At 35.9% G+C, this 17,666-nt stretch overlaps 2 protein-coding genes across 3 annotated transcripts; one reads left to right on the top strand and one right to left on the bottom strand.

The window, feature by feature from the left end:
• Positions 1-2,928: 2,928 nt before the first annotated feature.
• On the bottom strand, positions 2,929-10,439 carry LOC110456683 (periostin-like). Of its 2 annotated transcripts, none has more exons than XM_021507561.1 (7): positions 10,358-10,439; positions 7,853-8,033; positions 6,557-6,765; positions 5,871-6,072; positions 5,114-5,212; positions 3,398-3,511; positions 2,929-3,124 (listed from the first exon to the last, which is right to left on the bottom strand). In XM_021507561.1, the coding sequence occupies exons 2-7, from the start codon at positions 7,998-8,000 to the stop codon at positions 2,997-2,999; spliced, it is 900 nt and encodes a 299-aa protein (XP_021363236.1). In that variant the 5' UTR covers positions 8,001-8,033; positions 10,358-10,439; the 3' UTR covers positions 2,929-2,996. The 2 variants fall into 2 exon arrangements, with proteins under 2 accessions (XP_021363236.1, XP_021363235.1); XM_021507560.1 differs by lacking the exon at positions 10,358-10,439 and adding an exon at positions 8,989-9,038.
• On the top strand, positions 8,514-15,738 carry LOC110456684 (transforming growth factor-beta-induced protein ig-h3-like). The gene is made up of 6 exons (XM_021507562.1): positions 8,514-8,764; positions 10,864-11,081; positions 12,720-12,906; positions 13,491-13,589; positions 14,999-15,112; positions 15,560-15,738. Exons 1-6 carry the CDS (start codon positions 8,617-8,619, stop codon positions 15,685-15,687), a joined length of 894 nt encoding a protein of 297 aa, XP_021363237.1. The 5' UTR covers positions 8,514-8,616; the 3' UTR covers positions 15,688-15,738.
• The last annotated feature ends 1,928 nt before the right edge of the window (positions 15,739-17,666 follow it).

Raw genomic sequence — 17,666 nt, 5'->3', positions numbered from 1 at the left:
ACCTTAGAGGTGGGTGACAAAGTTCATCCAGCATCATCAAATAAGGGATCAGTCATTAGAGTGGCCATTATCTCCATATCCATGTTCTTGTGTCCTCGAGCAAGGTGCTGTTTGAACAGACCCCGCTGAATCCTCCTTAACATGTTACTTAATTAATTGTATATCAATTTATCGTTCAGCTTTCGGCCATGTTTTAATTCCTTATTTTCTTAGAGTATGAAAAGTGATATAGTTTAGGGGACGGTCACTCTCGGATTACATTTCTATGGCTAATGAACACTTTATTTTGATAAAATAAAACATAATAATGATTTATAATTCGAGGTTATTATATACCGCTTTATCGCAACCCAGTGCGTAGGTCGTCTCAAAGCGGTTCACAAATTATTATCCGTGGTTATAGGGCCTTTGCAACCAGCCAATATCTTTCTCAACTCCCTGGGGAGCATATAGCCAGTGCTGCCATTTCGGCACTCACAGCTAGCATTCAATAATTCAAGCACTGCCCAACCACGTACTTATTTACAGCTGAGTAGACTGGAACAAGCGGAGTAAAGTATCTTGCTCAAGGATACAACACAGTGCAGTGCCGTGACTCGAACCCGCAACATTTTGGTCACGATACCCGGTGTCCTACCACTAGACTGTCGTGTCTCCATAAAACAATATTAAAACAATTCCCAAGCGTTCAGGGTTTATCAGTCGCGGTTCCAATCGATTGAGCAAAGTTTGATATAAATTATTTTTACAGTAAACTTTGTGTCGGAGGGATAGGGGATACATGTTGTTGTCTCATTTGCTTTACCTTGTTGTAATTTCTCTTGTTTATATTAAAATCTACACAGTGTGCAAGACGTTTATATTATTTTTATATGGTTTACATTAACACAATAATGCTCTAGAATGTTTAAATCTAATTTTGACGTTAAAATAGATATTTTATCAAGAAAACAGAAAAAACATGAACAAGATAATGGTATGTTGTCAATTCCCTGTAAAATAGCAGACATCGATTGTAATAATTAGAACGTAAAAGCAATTAGAAATACCAGGGCGTCTATTCATGAAACCGTTATCATGCTCAAAGCAAGGATCTTGTGCTCAAACTGGATTTCTTGATCCCGTTATCAATTAAGAAAATCATCTTCTTTGTCAATGATCTAGAAAAACCATTGAAGCCGGAAACTGTTTTCAATATTTACATTTGACTTTGACATCGTTTGAAATTATTTAAGCGAGTTACAAGGAAAGTTGGTTTGAGTACAGAACCCATGCTTGAGCATGAGAACGGTTTCATGAAAACGGACCCATGAGTTTAATCAGGAATAAGTAGGAAATTTAGAAATTATTATATATACATTTGTAAGTATTTCTTGAAAACTGTCATATGATATATACATTACATAAACATACCAGTAGTTCGATTTGAACAAAAATCAAGAGGTTTATATATGTATATATATTTCTTTAAAAATGGTCTCGCTGATGGGTAATTCTTACATTTGATTAAATTAGCATTTGAAGCCCCCTGTGTTCTTACAAAAACAATTAAGTCACGTTAAGCTTTGAGAATGAATACAAATTTGTTAAATATATCACTGTTATTGAAAAAAATGTCTATGGGTAAAAATCCATATACTACTTTATATTCAACATTAAATATTTGTTGTTAGCTTTTTGTATTGTACATATTTGCCATACCATTCTTATCGCTTATCGAATAATGACTTACAAATGTACAACCAGATCCTTAAATTATTTGTTATGAATTGTACATCATCTGTCAAATATGAACCTTCCATGGTGTAAGTCTCCATGGTTAGTTTAGTTTGGTTTGGTTTTGTTTAACGTCCTATTAAAGCTAAGGTCATTTAAGGACGTGTCTCCATGTGTGTAGAGTTTGTATGCAGAAGACAAGGTAAAACTCTTCTCGCATTCCTTACGGTAATGTTTTTATCATTTGTGTTGATTCATATAAACAATGTAAACACTAAATCTTGTCTATGTATGTCTTTATTTGGAAATAGATTTATTACATAAAATTTCAAAGGGACTGGGATGCTCAACGTACTCGCAAAGTCAACACGAAAACTTCAGAAACATAAATGTGACGATCATCCAAGATATAATGAACGCGAGATGTGAGATATAACTAGTATTTTGAATGGATGAAATGCTTTTATATCATCATGGATGACAATGACAATTTGATTTTATCGGTAGCTTTCCGCCGCTGTAGGTAACCACATGCCGAATCACTCCTAATTATTTATCAATGAGAACAAGGAGCTGCACAGTTTATCACTGCTTGAACGTAGAGTCAACACCGTTTCTTTCTCGCCGGCTTCAGACCAAATTAAGCAGGAGAAAATGTTACACCATTTTTTGCCTATTCCAGCCGTTGTATAAAGAGTTTGAGATATTTGTCATACACCATGAAACCCATCAGTGGGCATAGGGCCGTCTAACAGCCGACATTTAACCGTGAGTAGAGGATTGTTTTGTGAACGGTTAAAAAGTGTGTTTTCTATAACATTGAATTACCTCTTTGTTATCATGCAGTTATTACAACATGTACAATGCATTAGAAAAAACTGATACCATTCGACATTCGATTTTGACAAAGTCTTTTTATCATAAAGCAATCGTACGTATCCGGTCTGATGGTAAAAACCTAGCGATAAGGCTACTTTGAAGAAGTATCAGTATTAAGTTGTTTGTGGTTTAAAATGGGTCTAGAACATTGAAGTTTTCTCGGCCACAAAAACTATACCAATATAGAGATTGTAGGATATGCAATTTTTTTTTATTTTTTTTTTTCAAATCTGAAACGATTTTTTAGTGTAAATTAATCAGCCCGTTGATTTATATATATAAAAAAATCTTGATACTAATGCAACAATAACTTAATGATTTGAAGAAACGCTGTTTTTGACTTGTTAAAAGTATTTTAATTTTTGTTTGCCCGTGTCGCGTCAAATTATACAGAGAAATGATTATCCAACGATAGAAGAGAAGAGTGAACTAGGAATAAGCACATGACTGATCACGTGAACAACGCCATCTTCAGCCTCGAGGTCAGTTTCTTGTAATGTTGCTACATTATTAAGCTTTGTGACGCCATCTGTAAAAGGAACAACAGCATATAATGCGTTTAGTGAGGGAATTATAAAAAAACATCTTCTCTCAACAGCTAATTGTGAAATGCACAAGATATATAGACGATCTTTAAACTTCAGAAAGCTTTGCAACAGTTAGTTTTCCGCAAAAAATAATTCCATACAGGCTTGTTGATATCCTGAATTATTTGTTCGTGTCTTCTTGTATTTATATATAAATTGAGTAAAAGTGATTGTGTAAAAATATGACCATCAAAAGCGATGAGTAGAGTACTGACCTGAACCAACAGTGACCGAGATGTAGTGACCACTGTACGCGGTGGTTATACGTCCGTTGTGGTCAAGAGATTTCTCGTGGAGGGTGCCGCGGTGGAGGTGGTATTCAACCAAACCTGTTGAGAAATGACAAGGATAATGAAACCCAGAAGATGTATGGGAAATTCTGGTCAATGTCCCCACTGATGCCTAGGGTTTTAAGGAAGAATGGACATTAGAAGTACTGCTTTCAGGCTACGTTTTAACTTACTTTCATATTTTTTTTATTTATCTCCTCACCTTTGATTTACGATTTTTCATTTCATTTCAACACATTTTATTCAATTGGATGGAATAGCAGGCAAAGCCTATATAAATTCTCTCCAACGGTTGCTAAAGTAATGTTGTTGTTGTTGTTTTATTTGATTTAATTTTTCCCAAAATTTTGAAATGAAAATTAAAAACACAAAAATTAACATAACTGAAATATAAATACATTCACACTTCTAACATCACACACAAAACACTTAAACAGTTATTTGTTGTTTGTTTGTTTGTTTGTTATATAAGCTATCAAATCACACAGCAGACATTGACCAACAGTCCATGTGCTAACATATGCACAGGTCACAGTTGCCAAAACTGTTAAGTTATTGTAATTTTAAATGCAAACAGATAGCTAGTCTATGTGTAATTCAATGTTTAAGATGGACACTGTAAAACAAGACAGATTGAACAAATCTTACAACAATCAACCAAGATCAACTGACAACTCCTATGTCCGCAGAAGAATACCATCTATAGAAAAGTAGGTTAAGTAGAAAAAAGGATCTTTTATATAATTAAAATGGGAATAGAAAAGTGTAAAAGTATAAAGTCATGGCTGATTTACGATGGTATACAGAGATATGTAACATATGAATATTTCATGTTCACAGTAATAAGCATGCGTAGTTATACAGAGGGATACAGTATCATAGTTACATAGGCGTACTGGAGTTATAAGTAATGATAAATACTTTCATGCAGGGGAACAGACATAACTAGCGGCAGTATACTGTATTTGGATCGATCCAATACAGTCCTATCGAGTGTTTTTCCTGTTGATTACATATTTTATTTATTGCACAGAAGCCACTTAAGCAGGGATAATGAGGTAGATCTGAGCTTTGAATGCACCGCTTTGAATAATGTAGATATCACGGTTTGGATATAATGAATGAAGAAGTAAACATTGATTCGAACCTTGAGATCTACAAAATTATGTTTACTTTAATTATACCATCTCCGGTAAAATGGAAACATAAGATATTGACATAAATACTTAAAATCTGAAATCGTCTACAAGTAATGAACAACACGAAAAACTGATATGGTTTAAAATTGGGAGGCATGCATAGTTTGTGATATATATTACGATTTATTGATACCATTTTGACCCGTTGAAAAAGTCTGCATAAATGAATGAAACTTCAGACACTTTTTATATGGTTTCGCATTTTGTCTTTAGAAACTACAGCGAGCATGTTTGAACTTATTAACAAAGAAGGTCGTGTAGGTACTGATCAAACATCTTTCAGAGAGTAAAACAGTTTGTTCAAGATTGTGCTCTATGATTTCTAAAAGAAGCAAGCACGACATCCATATACATCCACCGTCACATACACGTACACACATGGCGCGTGTGAAAAGGACATTTTAATACCAAAACTTTAAAAGAGCTGAGAAAAGGAACTTACGGTGAGTCAGGGAATAGCTGGATTTGATTTTCTGGAGAATGGAGGGATCCAGCGAGTTGATGGCAGCATTAGAAGGAGCGAATAATGTGTACCGTTGCCCTGGAAACAAACAGGCGATATGTGACCGCACAAACGTATTGATCAAATGTGTGACACGGACAACTGTTGTTAAATAATGCATTCGGTAAAATCAAATCAAAGAATTGGTTTTAACACATTTGTAGATGTTTAAAAAGTATTATTTGGCGGTAGCATTGAAATCAGTACACGTCTCTTAATCAAATATGGCAAATCGTGGTATACAGGTTATCGGAATGTGACGTTATTCAATACACCTGGCACTGTTTATACGGCCACTTTTCAAGAATGTTCCTTAACTTATTCCGGACACAGGACAACATTTTTGGACTTTTCTTATTTTCCTTAACAGTAATGCATTCATATAGAAAAAGGAAATCTAGAAACTTCTTAAATTAATGAAAGACTGAAACTGGTACCGGGAAGTGTCTGTTTTCAAGGGAATTCATATTTACCACTGTTTCTATGTTAACCTAGGATTCTTTTTAAGGGTGGTTTCTTTGTCAAAGATTGTTTTGAAAACTGGTTAATACTGTTTCGTCAAATATCGACTGAACTAATCAGCTTTTCGGTTGGTGTTAAGTTCATACAGTCTCCTCAAATCATGTTTCAATCTACATGCATGACATAAGAATGGCAGTGCTCACGTCAGATAAGCTAACCGATGGTGTAGTTGTACCTGAAGTCCTGTTGAGGACGCCCTCTAGGTGCGCCACCTTGACGAGCTCGAGGAACTCGCTGATGTTATAGTCGGGGTTTAAGAGAATCTGGTCAATGGTTCCCTCGGGGACACTAAGCACCTCGTCGACAAGGTAGATAACGCCGTTGGAACCTTGCAGCACGTCCATTGATACGACCTTAGCTTGGTTGAAGAAGATTTGCTGTGGAAGTGAAATTCGAAGAAAGGATGTCATTATATATTATGAACAAGGTGGCATTCGTGTTTGAAATAAGCACAACAATGTAGTAGCTTCACCTAAGTCAGAGTGAAGGTGTGTGAATGGGTGTCATATCTGTTTCATATCTGTGTCATATTGTGTCATTGTACATATTGTATTGTTTTGTTATATATATTGAGGAAAGCATCTAGTAGCCTCCGGGATGCACGCAATCCTCGTTAAAGAGATAAAGAATTAAAGAACTTTGCATAAGATTATCATGCGTTTGTGAAACCGATGCATTTCGAACTTTGGGGGTTATTATAACGTTGTGAATCTATACGACTGAGTTTATATAACGTATTATTGTGTCGCATTTTCTCTGATGGTTTCCTTAAAGTCCAATTATATTTCATTTTACAATTATTTACATTTTTTTCCTTAACAATTCTAGTTTGACATGCGCATGAAACCAGAAATGACTTACACCTCCGTTCATATACACCCTAATGGCGTGACCATTTAGACTTGTCAGGACTTCTCCGGATTTAAGGTCAAAGGTGAAGATCTCTCCCTTGATGACATGGTACTGCAGAATGTTAGCTAGCACATTAGGATTGGCAGTGAGGTTGGCGGCAACGTCGCTTGGGATCTTGGCAAATGCGGAGTCAACAGGTGCGATGATGGTAAAGGGGCCTGTGGAGAGGGTTCATTATAAAGTGTCATTTATACTAGTATGTTGTAGAAGTATATTTCTAAAGTAATACTACATTGGATATGTCAGATCGACTAATGGTCATATAACGCATATTGTTCATATGTGAACATTTAGTGTTGATTTACAAACACTTATTCCGTCTTTGCGTAATGCAGAGTTATCTTCTCTTGTGAGCAGGTATTGATTGTTACGTCATTTGTTTGTGAGAGTAGCGTCATCAATGTTTGAGAAAACGACCTAATTTTCTCACACAAACCAATGACGTAACAATCAATGCCTGCTCACAAGAGAAGATAACTCTGCAATACGCAGAGACGGAATTGCTCGAACGTGATTATTAAGCTAAGATTCGTCAACTTTTTATGCTCATGAGAGGAACAGTGACAATAAACGTTGAGAGTGTCGATACATTAAAAATTAGCAATAACTATTATTTCGGATAACTATAATTGACCTGGTCAGAAATGAACAATTTGACAAAAGGATTGAATTGAGAAAGTTCTCGATTTGTCGACTGAAGTCATCTAGAATCAAATTATTTATTTCTGCTAAGGTAAGCAAACATTCCAATATTAACAATACGCTTTGTCAATTGTGAGAGTATCAGCTATTTTCGACGTCACTAATCGTTCACAATATCGTCACATGAACATTAATCGAGGTTAAAGCAGCACTCTATGTTCACATATGAACATAAAGTGTTCTCAAATGAGCAATAAATTTTAATTGTAACAATAATACTGAGCTGAAAAGTCTCAAACTGATAAAGAAACATAGACAGAAAGAGAACCTCGAATAAAAAAATGGCTATGGGCTATAACTTCAGAAAAATAATCAGTTTTAATAATTATGATTTTGTTGGGGATAAAAAGATATATCCCAAAATTAGGAAGAGTGACTGTTACTTGTATTATTATGAAATCTCATAATGTAAGCTGTCACATGTTAATTTGTAATACGTGAGCTGATACGCATGTAACCTTCGAACGATTTTGGGGAAAACACCCTATAATTTTGCATGGAAGTTTAAGTAGCCGCGCAACATAATACCCAAAATATATCTACCTTGATCCCTGATGACGTCAGCAAGTCCTGCGGTGGCCAGGAATTGCGTAAGCGTGGTTGCATTGTTGGCGTTGGCAAGGTCCACGAGGTTAGGGAGTGTGGCCGCAGCCAGAGAGAGGACGGAGAGGAGGACTACACAGGTCTTCATCGTCAGACAGTGGGGACACGACTCGGCTCGGCGCTAACGGACACACAAATGGACGAAACGTGAATATGTACAGATGTCAGGTTCACGTAATGACGTCAAAGTTCTGTTAAATACCTTATCTCATCCCATCGAAATATAACATTCGTGGCCCATCCAGGATTGGTTGCGTATGGTAGGTCACATGGTTATACAATCACAAACCCGATAGATATGAAATTCTTGTACATTACATTTCCAATTATAGAACAAATGTTACGTATATTGCTATTATAATTGTGAAGTGAGATCGCGTTTTTGCCATTGTGCAATAGGATATCTACGTTATGTCTGTTAAAGCCAAGTGTTACATATGATCCGTGTTGAATAACTGTTTGCCCGCGAACACGCAATAGGATATTTCATACGGAGCATGCCTGTTATCTTTGAAATATGAACAAGAAAACTCCCGTGAATGTTCCACTTTTCTATAATACGAGGTGCAATACCGTGTTGCCGAGGTCGTGAGGTCGTGACTCATTGGTTGACCTTGAGATAGGTGTGATAAGAGGTGTCAGCTGGCAGTGCCACACCAGAGACATCAGTCAGTCCCCGAGTCTCCGCCATACCGACCGCCAACATGCTTGTCCTTCTCGCCCTCGTCTTGCCCTGCGTCCTTGCCCAGTCCAACGACACCATCATCGATGCCCTGAAGGCCAGCTCCCGAGAACAAACACTTGTCGCCCTCATCCAGCAGGCTGGACTCACAGACGTACTCGCCACAGGAGGTTGGTAATTTATTATTTTTTTCTTATGATTTCATGGAAAATTTATGTGATACGATATCCAGATATTCTATAAGAACCACAAGATCATCGATAGCGGTTTATCAATGTACACTGTAATACGTGAAATGTTCGCTGTGTATAAACATTCGTGATTTCCATTGTTGAGTGTTGAGTATGGGAACCACGAATATAAACGAATTTAAGTAATATTCTTGACAACTTTCCGTTTGATGGAATATCCATAAAAGCTTGAACCAGGAAACGATCTTCATAGCTTCAAACCACGAAGGAAAATACCAATAAACATTCCATGCTATACAGTACATTTCATTTAAGAAAAAGAAACTAAAATCACGGTAAATTAATCAGGAGTGTTAAAAGTTTGAATGCAAACGAATACTCATAGTAATTGTCTTATACATATTACAAAGAGGTGGTCCTTCAGTTTTTATACGTCGATCCAACACCAATCTTATTTATCATATTGAAGTTAGAAGTTGTAAAGAGCTTATAGCATCTGATTTTACAACTTTGTTTCAATTTACCCAAAATCCCGGACTCTAAACATGAAAATATTAGTACGTAATTGTCCTTAGACATCACTTGCATGTTTTAACTACCAAATGATATACGTTATTTTATTGTTTTTAAATGTGTTTTTAACTGGATTTCTTTGTGTTCTCCTGAGATAGACCAACAAGCTGTGTGTAATAATAGTAGGTAATAATTGCTAAAACCACATGGATATTTTGTTCATAATCTCAAACACAGGAAAACAGCAAAACTTCCTACGGTATATTAATAAAACAGAAATTTATCAAACCCTATATATATGAAGCGTGGAATAAAACATTTGATACATCTATAAGAAAATCAAGATGGTCTGAAATATCAGAATTCATATTCAAGAAAATACACGATAACAGAATTGTTCAATTTAAATATAAACTTATTAATCAAATAGTTCCTACACAGCAACAACTTGAAAAATGGAAAATTTCAAACACCCCAAATTGTAAACATTGTGGGAAATGTGAAGACTATAAGCATTACTTTGTAGAATGCTCCTATTTAAAAACGTTTTGGGAAAAGATAAATTCAGCAATGTCAACATGTAAAATAAACAAAAGCAGAATGTTAGAATTTATAGTAATGGGAAACAACATCAGCGTCCCTGTATATGAAACACCCAACATTATATATACACTAATAGGATACTCCATTTACAGAACATACCACATAAGTGAATGCAAAACCTTATCAATAAATGTTATAAATATATTGAAACAAGATCTGGAAAACTATTTATGGAAAACGAAATCAATACAACAGAAAAAAGACCTGAACCTTTTTTCTTCTAGCATCTGATACACTAGTTAATATAATGATAACGAAATATTGTAGGCCAGAGTGTTTCTAGTATATACCTACTCATCATAGCGATCCACATTTCTACTTTCTGTTTTAGCGTAACGAGTTCCGCGTCTTCACAGAAACAAATAAGCTGATCTTACAATACAGCTTCATCAATATCAACCCCCCAAAAAAACACCTTTCACAATAGAAAAATCAAAACAAACATGTTAGACATACTCGAATGATTTACAAGCACGTTTAGGACTGCCTTATATTACCACAGCGCGGCGTGTTTCGATCTTGCTACTATTAATACACACAGCCAAGGTCAAGGCCGACTGGTCCTGGAAGTGAGGCCCAGTACAGGGTAATCCACCTGGAGGCGCGGCAAAGGGAGTGTATGCATATATGTATGTAAGGATAATGTGTACGGTAACTTTGAATGTAATTTTGAATGTAAGAAAAAATATTAAATAAGGCAGTGAAAAAATAAAGAAATAATAATATAATTACTAGTAAGTATGAAAGGAAGTATGATAGCCCTCTTGTATGAGGACACATGATTGTGAAGATGCTGATCCCGGGGCTCCCCAACCTCGGCAGTATCCTAAATGTGCTGGGGAAGTAAAATGTTTGAAAAAAAAAACAAAAAAAAACAAAACAAAAAAACCTTGGGTAGACAGGCAGTTACACCTTTCGGTAACGCGTAATCGTTCTAATACAGAGTTGTATCACCTCCTTAGGGCCATTCACGATCTTCGCCCCTGATGACTCCGCCTTTAATCGTCTCCCACCATCGGCTCTCGCCGCGCTGAAGAACGACACCAATGCCTTGGCAGAGATTCTTAAATACCACGTGGTCAGTGGCACATACAAGATAGCTGATCTGAAGGTTAATGAGATGATGATAGAAACGCTGACCGGAGATCAACTCAGAATCAACGACTACTTGTACAAACATGTAAGATTTCTTATTCAATGGTCATCCTGAAGCATCCTTCATAATAAAATGATCCCTACTGAAATAATAATGGTACATGAAACGTAATGATGATGTAAGAATATATATTTCGTTCATTATCTCGAAACCAGACTTAGTGGAATGCACAGTAGTTTTTTTATTTCTTTAATATTTCCTTTTAAAAACAATTGTCCTGCAACTTTAAGTAAGGAAGAAAACGGCTGGACAATTTTTTATTATTATTTTTTCTCTCCACTAAATAATCAATTTACTATTTATATTATAATTTTGAGAACGCTTTAGACAATAAACATATCTTATGAGATATCATACTATTTCATATAGCGTATTCAAAATTTCTCGATACAGATGATAAATTGAAGAGATGGAGACGGAGATTGTGTAATGCTCAATCATTCCAAATCATCTACGAGAATTGATGAACACGTGGTACAATGTATCACAAACGGGATAATGCGTTTCTCATATATGACTGTAAAGCTCTCTATGGTGATAAAGAATGAAGCGGAATCCAAACGAGCATTTGTCACAAAAAAAAACATTTCAAAAGAATACTGGAATGTGAACAAAACCCGTAAATCGTACTTAAAAGCGATAAAACTGTTTCATTATAAACACAGAATAGATTTCCGCGGAGCCTTTGAAAAAGCATTAGAAGAATAGGACAAGGTCGAGTCTGTGTAATGTTACGTTCACAAATAACAAACCGAGGCAGTGACAAAGAAACCACAAGGCAAACTATTGATTACGACAAAAAAAAAATCAAAAATCATACAAGGTAATAGAATATTTACAAAGGAAATCAGGATTATTACCATGAAATTTGCTCATAGTCTTCGACTTCGGCAACCTGCATCTTTCGAAACTGTGTTGTAAGTTTGTCTGTCAGCAGTCGACATCTATCACGGAACAAACTCTTGAGAACCGAATCAGCTGTGACTGGTAAACATCATATGTAGGAAAGCAGGGATGTTATTATCGAGAAAGGGAAAGTTCACCATCGGAATATCGAACTCATCACACTTTTTGTACAGGTTTAGTAGTAAGCCCTGCCGACATGTTGTAAATAAAGATGAATATCAACTGCTGATACAGAGAAAGCAGCTGCAATGTCTTTAATTTCAAGTTCAGGAGGGTATTGACAATTGACGTTGTTAATAAAAGTATTGTTATTTATTGGCAAAACCTTTCGACTTAACTTGTGATTAAAAGTGAAATTGAAGGACAGATAAGCTTTTTCGTCCTCCTTTGCTAACAAAAACAAGTCGGATAGACATGACCTTTCAATTAAAGTCAATTCCATATCATCACATGGGAATAGTAGTTATAAATGCAAGGCAATCAATTCTTGTGTAGTTGATGACCACTTCCTGGTCACGTGATAACCGATATTCTGTTATTTGATTGGTAGTGTCAATGAAAAGCCTCATTAGACAACAGATATACCGTTCCAGTTGGTTTATCACAAGAATAGTACTTCATGGTTAAATCAGACAACAATTCATGTTAGAAATCACCTTAATACATTTACATTCATTATTTTAAAATTATACTCGGGTATAATATGTTTATTTGCTACTCTTGGGCCAACTGGCAAATTCAAATGTTAATTTACAGAGAATCACGATAGAGGGCGCCTCTATAACCTTTGCCGACAAGATCTGCAGCAACGGAGTTATTCATCGTGTTAGCCAAGTTCTCATGCCCCCTAAGGGGAGTATCGTGGATGTCCTCCAAGATGACGGACACTTCAACACACTTATTGCTGCTGCTCAGGCCGCTGGTCTGGTCGACGCTCTGTCAGGTACGATATAATAAACCTAATTATTATGATACATCGTAGCTACATAAATACGCAGTTCTATATTTAGAGAGATTCGTCTTTTAGCTACGACAGCATTCCAAGTCGAGATCCTGAGGCATCAGTGTGAAGAAAAAAACCTGCATCAAAGGTCTTAATATATCTCTAAGTTCATATCCTTGACACTCGAAGGGTTACGCTCACTTTCGCTCTCTGCACCCCTAGAATAAATCATAGCAAAATTGAAGGTTCAGTGTACACCACTTTGTGGACGGGACAAGAAGACTACTATTTCGATCTTTTGATGTTCATCAAAAGAATCTCGCTGTCACGTAACGATAAACATTGACAGACTTTGAAGTCGGGTGTCGCTCCTTTGTAATCTTCAAAAGACAGGTTTCAGCCTTGCGATTGGTCAGTTTTGTTTTACCGGAGACCAATCAACAGCTATCTTCGTGCCTTCAATTTTGAGTTGAGTTACCAAAGAGATAATGAAAATGATAAGAATGGAAAAGAATAGTTGATACTATGTTTTAATGTTTGAAAGTCGGATCGTTTGAATTAATATCAAGAGTTCTTCCCCACAGATGGGCCCATCACCCTCATGGCGCCTGAGGATAGTGCTTTTGCACGTCTTGGAAATGACACCGTTTCTAAACTCCTAGCCAATCCAGATATTCTTGCAGGTAATACATGACAGGCGAGTTACCAGCTTTCCGCTTCACTAGAGCAGTGATATTAAAAATTAAATATGCAAATAAGTTTGAAGTTTCTTTTTGGTGATGAAAGCCTAGCTTTGGATTTAAATTCTAATTTATTTAGAAAATTGCAAACTTTTATTAGGTCCAGCGAAAGATTCAGAAAATAACATGTATGTACATATGTAATTTTTGACTTTCTACCAGTACTTGTACTATTTGTAATTGTCTGTCTATGAAATCACTTGTTTTTTAAATGTTGATAAAATTGCAATAAATTGTGCCAAATCCCTTGTACCCTTTTAAACAATAAAATATGTTAAAAGTAAAACAGTCAAAAAATATCACGACAGCATGTTAAGTTACTCTTGAAAAGGAAACAATATATTGCGGGACTCAAACACCGGACGTCATATTGTTATTTTATCGTTCTAATTTTTGTCTGAACTACCTGGTCACCGGAAGTGTCCTGCCCCAGTTGTGCTACGTTCATTTATATACAAAACAAAATAAAGGGGAGGTAACTGGTTGTACGAAAAACCAGAGTGTGATGGGACACTGTAAACATACTAATGTAACATTAGTCTTTTAGATAAAGAAATCATTTGACATTTCTGTCATTTTATTTCCGTAGTAATGAAAGTATTCCTTGTTATTCAACTCGTGTAGTTTTATTCGGAAGTCAATTATTATTTTCTGCTGTTAGAAATGAAACTTGATTGTGGCTTATTTTTCACGATTCATTCATTCGTGAATACAAGGGTTTCACTATTCTATCATTTGTTTATTAAAAACCATCAACCCCTGGTAACCAGGAAGTCGGTACTGGCCATATTGTTCGCTTACAGTCGTACAACAGAGGTATTGGTGTTCCTTAACAAGTATTGTTATCTTTAAAAGCGACATTGAATGTAGTTGTTATGATTGGTTTAGTTTGATCCAGAAATCGAACATTCAAGACCAAATGATAAAAAGGTGAAACATGTGTAATATAGAACTAAAGAACTGTTATTATCTTGAATACTCTCAAATATGAAGTATCTTCCCTGTTTCGTTTCTTTAATATGCTTCCTGTGGTCACTATATTATACAGTTATCCGCCATTCAATGATAGAATATCCCTCGACAAGTTCATGATGACTAAACAATTACTTATCACTTCAACGGAATAGCGTTACGGCTGTTTATTTGAAAATGTGTAAATAATAAATTAAATAAGTAATAGATAAATAGGATACATAAAAATGATTAAATATGAATACAAATAAGTAGCTATAGAGAATGATGTTGGCATCCCCTCGAATACTCGACATAATACCAGTTATATGATAGGCCATGTGTATTACAGGTACTATCATTCCTTTAGAATACTAGACTTTTACTTGTTGCCATTACAGAGATTCTGAAGTACCACGTGATCCACGGCAGTCTGTACTCAGCAGGCATGCATTCTGAATACCTAAACACACTTGAGCTCCACGACCGCGAGAGACTCTATGCCTCGTTCTCAGGTGAGTTGTTGTTTGCCGTGTATTGAAAAATTGAAAATAATTGTGTCTATAATCCTGACGTCTTTTGCTTACATTAAAGTGCTGATATCTTAGATAGTATTCCGACAATTATTTGCCAATTTTCTTGAACTACTAATTGTTGAGTACGATTTTTTTCGAGAGTGACAGATTTACTCAAATACTTCGAAGCAGTCATTGGTCTGACAGTTAGCGCTGTCGTCATTCCGTCTTTGCGTATTGCAGAGTTATCTTCTCTTGAGAGCAGGTATTGATTGTAACGTCATTGGTTTGTGTGAAAAAATTACGTCATTTTCTCAAAAACTGATGACGTTACTCTCACAAACAAATGACGTAACAATCAATACCTGTTATCAAGAGAAGATAACTCTGCAATACGAAAAGACGGATTACTTACTGTTACGTCATAACAATGTTTGTTTCTTATAGGATACACCGTTATGGTCGACGGAGCCCGCGTCGTACAGAAAGACATGAGTGCCACAAACGGCGTCGTCCACAAGATTGATCACGTCCTCATTCCTAGTAGCCTTAAGGCAAAAATTGCTGCACTCTAAATATGCTCACTTGTTGATTAAAACTACCACATTCTGTGATCAAATTATGAAGTTGCTTTCTAGTTGTTGTTTTTTATCATTATATTCACTTTTAAAACAACAAATACAAATGTTTTTAATCTCCCTGAGTGTTTTTTTCCGTTTATGATACATTTTAAACCAAAATAGTGAACAGCTTTTTCTTAGGAACAAAGTCGTGTTTTCTATACTTTTTAGTTCTGTCCAGCGACAAACATCAATCTGAATACATTAGAAAATGTCTGTCATAATTCTAATCTGACGTCACTTCACGATGGGTTAGTCGTCGGTCGGTAACACCAACGGTATTACAAAAACAACCACAACGTCTTCGGGAATAGAAGTGTGATAGTTCCGGCTGTTATTATATATATATCTAAATTTTATTTATTTTACAACAATTATGAATCAAGTTTTTATAACCTATATTAATCACTCTTGTTGGCCCGGATGTTAGCGCGCCGGGGTTCTTAATGTAGGAGGAATCCGGAGTACCCAGAGAAAACCCACGTGGTCGGGCAGATCGGGAAATCGAACCCCGGCCGCTTTGGTGAAAGGCAAGTGCGCTATCCACAACGCCACCCGACCACCCGACCACCCGTCTGTTTTTGATTTATGACAAAAGTATTGAACGGTAGGATTATCTAATTGTTGTATAACATAAATGTTATAATGTTTTCAACCACGTTTGCGATGTAACGACACCTTTCATTGGTTAATAATCCGGTATCATTGGACGATATACCATGCGCGTGCAAGTAGTATTTTCCAGCAGATCAACTCTCTTCCAAATACGTTCCCGCAATTTGATCTCTAGTTCTACTTCAAACATGTCAAGATCACGGTCAGAATACATATGGTCGGTCCGCCGAACTTACCGCGAAGGTGACTTGAAATAGTGTTTGCAAGTGGGGTTTTTTGTAACTTAGAATTTTATTCGGATTTTTCAAACACATACGCATGACAAATAATGAAATACAAGTCTGTAAATTATGACAGGAAAAGATGGGTTATTGTACTGAATCGCTGAATCACTGGTTGACATCGAGTTAAGCCAATGGCTTCTTATGATGTATGGTCAATTGTCGATAAACTTCCGCTGGACACGACTTTCTTCCGGTTGTGCAAGCAGGTTAATTTTCAATAATTGTAATTATACAGAACGCTCATCTTACAGATTTCATACTACTCTACTCACTACGTATATACACATCATACATATAAACCTATTACACAGCCTGTGCCTGACTGACATTCATCCTTAAACCATACACCCATTTTGTGTGCAGCCATTCGTAAAAAAAAAAAAAAAAAAAAAAAAAAAAAAAGCCTTCGATAAAGTATTGCGCACTGACTTGTGGAACAAGGTTAATGAGTGGAATTAATGGGAAAAGTTTTTAAATTCTTTTTAACATGTATCAAGGCATTATATCAAATATACCTTTTAATGGTGAATGTTCTGGTTATTTTCCATGTGAAAATGGTTTTAGACAAGGAGAAAACCTATCTCCCTTTTTATTTTGTCTGTACTTGAACGATCTCGAAGAGTTTATGGTCCAAAATAACGTTCAGGGTTCGACAAACCTTATTACTAAATTAGAAAATGATTTACATGTTTACATAAAGCTTTTTATTTTACTCTATGCTGATGATCATTATTTTTCTCAGACTGGCCAGCTGACTTGCAACTACAATTAAGTGTATTCAGTGAATACTGTAAACAGTGGAAATTAAAGGTTAATATAGGAAAAAAGTGGACAATTTTACTTATTTGGGTACGGCATTTAGCCATACTGGTTCATTCAATGAAACGAAAAAATACAATATTAAAAAGGCTACTATAGAAATGTATGACGTTATAAAGAAAGATAGACTACATAACTTATCAGTTCAATGTATATATGATTTATTTGACAAGATTGTAAAATCCATACTGTTGTATGGTTGTGAAGTTTGGGGTC

This window comes from Mizuhopecten yessoensis, unplaced genomic scaffold (assembly GCF_002113885.1).
Source record: "Mizuhopecten yessoensis strain PY_sf001 unplaced genomic scaffold, ASM211388v2 scaffold8821, whole genome shotgun sequence".
Taxonomy (NCBI): Eukaryota; Metazoa; Mollusca; class Bivalvia; order Pectinida; family Pectinidae; genus Mizuhopecten; species Mizuhopecten yessoensis.
The sequence above is the reverse complement of the archived record's forward strand: the minus strand, read 5'-3'. Positions and strand labels throughout refer to the sequence as shown.